The 6,427-nt window shown below is 37.1% G+C and overlaps 1 protein-coding gene across 4 annotated transcripts; it reads left to right on the top strand.

Moving 5' to 3' along the window:
• Positions 1–222: 222 nt before the first annotated feature.
• On the top strand, positions 223–5,834 carry LOC120157487 (filament-like plant protein 4). Of its 4 annotated transcripts, none has more exons than XM_039168591.1 (7): positions 223–452; positions 647–762; positions 1,821–1,943; positions 2,100–2,319; positions 2,412–4,743; positions 4,923–4,980; positions 5,171–5,834. In XM_039168591.1, exons 3-7 carry the CDS (start codon positions 1,842–1,844, stop codon positions 5,618–5,620), a joined length of 3,162 nt encoding a protein of 1,053 aa, XP_039024522.1. In that variant the 5' UTR covers positions 223–452; positions 647–762; positions 1,821–1,841; the 3' UTR covers positions 5,621–5,834. The 4 variants fall into 4 exon arrangements, with proteins under 4 accessions (XP_039024522.1, XP_039024523.1, XP_039024525.1 ...); XM_039168592.1 differs by having other exon boundaries at positions 643–762; XM_039168594.1 differs by lacking the exon at positions 647–762 and having other exon boundaries at positions 1,833–1,943.
• Positions 5,835–6,427: the final 593 nt, after the last annotated feature.

The raw sequence follows: 6,427 nt of genomic DNA, 5'->3' as shown, positions 1-6,427 counted from the left end.
CTTTCGAAAGATCGAATACAGCTCAGCCGTTCGATCCTCCAAGAAAAAATACACTCAACAATAATAAAATAATTTTTTTTATTCCTTTTTTAAAATAACTAAATATTCTCAAATTTTGTTGCTTTTGTGCCTTTATTTTGTCTTTAAAAAGTACTAATAAAAAAGAATGGTGAGCGATTTCGGAACTTTTGCATACACGTCTTGGCTTTTAAGCGAGGCCTTCAGTCCACAATATTTCCCAACTTACCCAACTCCACCACCTCCCCTGCCCACCATTTTCCTCCCCTCGTCCGCCGTTTCTTCCGCCATATTGCCGCCATTTCTATTCTCTTTCTCATAACTTCAACGTTAACAAAAAAACACAAATACTTGGAATTTGGATCTTAATACGAAAATCCGAAACGAGTCTTTCTTGATATTCAAACTCCCTGTAGAAGGCTACATTTCTGAAGGTAAGTTCAAGTTTCTGGAATTGAAAAACTATAGTATGTTTTCCTTTTTTCTGATTACTTTAGCTTTCGCTTAGCGACAAATGTCGGGAGAGTACAGTCGAAAGTGATGAGTGAAATTGAAAACAGATTCTGTTTTTGTTTTCATTTCCGAACTTATCTTGTTTACGTTTTTTCCTTTTCTGATTGCAAGACAGATGTTCGGTTTTATGCTGAGTACAATGTTCCCCTTCTCTCAAAGGTTTTTTTTAGATTGCTTTTTAATCATATTTTGTCGGTGAAGCTTACTGTTTTCGGATTTCTTCCACTTCAAGTCTTTTCATATTCTGCTTCTCTCCCGTTTTATTTTTAATTTGCTATAATTTAACTATAATCTAAGATTTGCTTCATTGATTTTCATATCTTTAAGTAAAGTCCTTGTCGTTTTCTTCTTCTTCTTCTTCTTCTTCTTCTTCTTCCTTTCCGTTTGTTTTTACAGTTTCAAGGAAATCTATGTCACTTAATTCTGAGATCTTAGTTCTTTGGTTCGGTCTTTTTTGAAAAGTGAAGCACCTGTTTGGCTCGAAAATGCAAGCTCAACTGATTCAATTGCAACAATCGAAACAGTATCGATCTTATTTACTTCAATTTTAAACCATTGGTTTATGATATTTTTTAGGTGTAAGATAATGGATGTGACTTGATTCTTTTATTTTTTGCCCTTCTCATTTCAATACTAAATTGACGGCTTGTCTTTATTTTATTATTTTTTCAGTTCTGAACCACTGCCAATACTGACTCCTGCTTGTTCTTAGTTGTCCAAGCACTCAAGTTTTTTTTTTAAAGTTTTCATGTTATGGTTCTGTTTGGTGGCTCAGAAAATATAGGAATGAGAAGAAAATTTCCGTTTCTGACAACTGTGTTATTATTTGACTTGGTCGAAGTGAATTCTAGTTCATCGACAATTTAAACCAGAAAAAGGAAAAAAAAGGGTGACTTTGTTCTTAGGATTCTGTGTCGATAAGAGACAATTAATAGTTTGGTGTACGTGTGAGTAGTAACTAGACATTATTCCAACATGCAATGTTTTTTTTAAATGTTAGAAATCCGATGGTTAATAATCAATAAGCTGTTTCATAACTCAGCTGCCTCCTATTGTTAATTAATGTTTCGTTCTTTTTTCCTCCTTAACTCTTTCAAGATCCTTAAAACATTTAGTTTGTTCGAGCTCTGTTTCATGACAGAATATGACGTAACTAGCTGTTTTCAGACATTGTTTATGATTTGCTTTTGAGAAATTCAACTTGGACTTGATATTTAAAAATATAGTTTCAGTTTTCTTCTTTTCGTTGTATATCTTTCTTAACGAGTTATATGGGTTCCCGGACCTAGGTGATAAACCAGATTTAAGTGATGGACCGCCGTTGGCCATGGAAGAAAAAATCATCCGATAAGGCCTCTGTTGCTGCCGCTGCCGCTGCTACTTTGGCTTCAGTGGCATCTCAAGGCGATCAGGTAAACCTTTTCAACATTATTTTACTTAATTATAACGCATCAAACTTGCTTGCTTGGAGAATTTTCAATTTGTTCAATGTTCATCTCTGCTTATCATCTGAATGATTGAGCCATTTTATCTAACACTGGTATTCTGGTGATTTTCTGTTGTTACAGGATACATTCAAAAAAACAAAGTATGTTCAAGTTACTGTGGAATCATATTCACATCTCAGTGGTTTGGAAAATCGAGTGAAAACATACGAGGAACAAGTTCAATCATTGGAGGATGAGATTAAGGACTTGAACGAAAAGCTCTCGGAGGCCATTTCGGAGATTTCTGCCAAGGAAGACCTGGTGAAACAGCACACTAAAGTTGCAGAAGAGGCTGTCTGGGGTTAGTCTATGCTCAAACATTCTAAACGTAGTGTAAGAATAAAGGTCCTCCCTATACTGTTAGCCTGAAAATTTTCTCAATCTTTGCTGTAGGTTGGGAAAAGGCTGAAGCTGAGGCTTTGGCATTGAAAAATAACCTGGAATCCATTATGCTTTCAAAGCTTGCTGCTGAAGACAAGGCATCACATTTGGACGACGCTCTTAAGGAGTGCATGCTGCAAATCCGGAATCTGAATGAAGAGCACAAACAGACATTGCAAGATGTGGTAATTAGCAAAGACAAGCAATGTGAAAAGATTAAGTTTGAGCTCGAAGCTAAGATAGCTAATTTAGACCAACAATTTCTTAAGTGTGAAGACGAAAATGCTGCAATTTCAAGGTCTTTGCAAGAACATTCTAGCATGCTGATCAAGATGGGTGAAGAAAAATCACAAGCTGAGGCTGAGATTGGGCTTCTGAAGGCTAACATTGAATATTGTGAAAGGGAAATAAATTCACTGAAGTATGAACTCCATGTAGCTTCCAAAGAGCTAGAAATACGTAACGAAGAAAAGAATATGAGCATGAGGTCTGCAGAAGTTGCCAACAAGCAGCATATGGAGGGTGTCAAAAAGATTGCAAAGCTAGAATCTGAGTGCCAAAGACTGCGTGGTCTTGTGCGGAAGAAGTTGCCGGGGCCTGCTGCACTTGCTCAAATGAAGCTAGAGGTTGAGAGTTTAGGAAGGGATTATGGAGACTCTCGGCTAAAGAGGTCTCCTTCTCGGCCTTCAACTCCTCACCTGTCCACAGCAACCGATTTTTCCCTTGACAATACACAGAAGTTCCTTAAAGAGAACGAATTGCTAGCAGAACGTTTGTTGGCAGCGGAAGAAGAGACAAAGATGCTGAAAGAAGCTTTGGCAAAACGTAACAGTGAACTAGTGGCTTCTAGGAATCTATGTGCTAAGACATCAAGCAAGCTTCAAGCTTTCGAAGCTCAACTTGCCATCACAAACCAGCGGAGAAGTCCCTCAAAAACAATTGTTCAGCTACCTGCAGAAGTTCACTCAAATCAAAATGCTAGCAGTCCACCAAGTTTAAATTCTTTGTCTGAAGATGGAAATGATGATGATAAAAGCTGTGTTGAATCATGGGCAACTGCTTTGATCCCTGAGCTATCTCAATTCAAGATGGAAAACAACACTGAGAAGTCAAACAGAACTGAGAATGCGAAACACTTAGACCTTATGGACGACTTTCTTGAGATGGAGAAGTTTGCTTGTTCTTCAAATGATTCAACTGGAAACGGTGCAGTCACCATTACAGATTGTACACACAATAAGATATCTGATATTGTTAATGGGGATGCTTCGAGGGATATTTCTTGCAAGGAACTACATTCTGAAAAGCGGCACGATTCATTCCTTCCAGAATCTGAAGCCGACCAATCGCCTGTTCTGAAGCTTCGGACAAAGCTCTCCAGCATGCTTGAATCTATATCTAAGGATGCTGACATGCAGAAAATTCTGGAGGACATCAAACATGCTGTGGACGATACTTATGATAGCCTGAGAAAGCACTCCATAAATTGTAGTGTAATTGCAGATGAGAAAATTGCTATGTCCACTGGTGATAAGGTTACTTCAGAACCCTTGCAAATTATAAGCGAAGAATTAGCTGATGCAATTTCTCAAATTCATGATTTTATACTGTTCCTGGGAAGAGAAGCAACTGCAGTTGATGACATAAGCTCTGATGGGAATGGATTAAGCCATAAAATTGAGGAGTTCTCGGTTACTTACAATAAGGTCTTTTGCAGCATTGCCAGTTTGAATGATTTCGTTTTCGATCTTTCAACAGTTTTAGCTAAAGCTGGTGAATTAAGATTCAATGTGCTTGGCTATAAGGGTAATGAAGTGGAAATCAACAGTCCACATTGCATCGATAAGGTTGCTTTACCAGAGAATATGGTAACTCAAAGGGATTCTTCAGGAGGAAGATATCAAAATGGATGTTCCCACATTTTGAGTCCCACTTCCAATCCTGGGGTTCCCGATAATGGATATGAATCAAAACAATCAGGCAAATTCTCTTCAGAAGAGTTGGAAGAATTGAAGTTGGAGAAAGAAAAGATGGCAACCGATCTTGCTCGATCTACTGAAAACCTGGAAATCACTAAGTCTCAATTACATGAAACCGAGCAACTTTTAGCAGAGGCTAGATCTCAGTTGGCTTCTGCTCAGAACTCAAACAGCTTGGCTGAGACACAGCTCAAGTGCATGGTAGAGTCCTATAAATCACTCGAAAGACGTGCAGAGGAGTTAGAGACTGAGGTAAACTTTCTCCGTGGAAAAATAGAAACTCTGGATAATGAGCTTCAAGATGAAAAGAGAAATCATCAAGATGCTTTAGCCAGATGTAAGGAAGTCGAAGCGCTATTGCAAAGGTAAGCCTCAAACTCATTTCATGTGGTTTGGAACTACGTTACTAACTTTCTCAGACTTTGGCGTTAATGTTAGACACTGGAATTTATATGTCGGAACCTCTGATTGTATGGTTCTATCTTCTAAATGCGATGTTTTTACTCGTAAAAATTTCTTACATAATTGTTGTCCACTTTTTTAGGAACGAGAACTGTTCTGTTTGTGCTTCAGCAGCTGATAATGACCTCAAGAACAAGCAGGTGAGGACTATAATTTCTTAAAATTAGTTTTTCAACATTAAAATCTGATGTTACTGTTTACAAGCACAAAACATCCAACAAATATATGATCAGTTAACAAAGTTGCTGATAATGAAACAGAACAATTTTTGTACAGTTCACGTTTAAAGTTCTAAAGCAACCGAGTTAAGATAGTTTCCTTCGCTTTCAGGAGAAAGAATTAGCAGCTGCAGCGGAGAAACTGGCGCAGTGTCAAGAAACTATATTCCTTCTTGGCAAGCAATTGAAATCTCTGCATCCTACGACGGACACGATGGGGTCACCATACAAAGAGTGGAAGCGAAATGGTGAAAGTTTGAGTGAGGGTGAATCGATGACCAGCGGAATCAACTTGAAAGACTTGGATCAGGCAGAGACAGGCAATGGAAGCAGCATAACAGGTGCAGAGTCCCCCATGCCTATGGAGTCATATAACACGCCATGTAGCACTTCTGATACTGAAGCAAACCTTTCGACATTGCGAATCAAGTCGAAGAACGCAAAACACAGGTCTTGCGTGTCGAGCTCTTCCTTTTCTTATTCGGACTCGGACCCAACGCCGGGGAAACAATCGCGAGGCTTTAGCAGATTCTTTTCCTCTAAAGGGAAGAATGGTCAGTAAACCTGCAAAAGGCGTAGAAGTTGATGATTGAGGCGACGGGTAATAGTACTTAGAATAATCCAAGTTTAGACATCTCGTTTTCGACTTTGCTACTCAACTATGCTATTGGGCTTGACATTGTGAACTAATGCTCTGACGTAGATGTAATTTTATTAATATTGACCGTTTATGTAGCCATATTTGTTACATAAATAATTATATTATACTTTTAAAGTATATTTATATTAATAAATTTAAGTAAAAAGATCACAGAAAGCAAATTGTCTAAATTGATATTAAGATAACATTGTTTTACATTTAAGTGTTATGAGCATAAATAATTACAAGGGGCGGATGCACTAAGCTCTCCTAGAGGTCAAGTGCATCCCATTATTTAGGGGGAAAAAGTGATATTTAGTATAATATGTTAAATAAAAATGGAATAATTTTTTTTTGCACCCTCATTATTTTTAAGAAAAGAAAATTAAAATTTTAGACCTCTATTTATAAATTTCTGGATCCACCACTGATAATTACATCAATCTAATATGGAAATAAATGAATATAAAGTGTACGTAAGTAATTTAAAATCGAAAATCAAAATTTCTATAGTAACAATTGTTAGAGTAGGTGGTTAAAAATTCTCCATTGACATATTCTTCCTCTTAGGTTGTGGGTTTAATACCATTAGGAGCAAAGTTTTCTTTCCTCTTTTTCTAGGTAGAAATTGTTCAAATTTTATATAATTTTATTAATATTTTATCTATTTTTTAGCTATAATGTGAAAATTAGGCCCTAAGGATTATCAAAATGGCATTTTTAATCATT

Source organism: Hibiscus syriacus, unplaced genomic scaffold, assembly GCF_006381635.1.
Source record: "Hibiscus syriacus cultivar Baekdansim isolate YM2019G1 unplaced genomic scaffold, ASM638163v2 tig00111273_pilon, whole genome shotgun sequence".
NCBI lineage: Eukaryota > Viridiplantae > Streptophyta > Magnoliopsida > Malvales > Malvaceae > Hibiscus > Hibiscus syriacus.
This window is presented reverse-complemented; position numbering and strand designations above follow the sequence as displayed.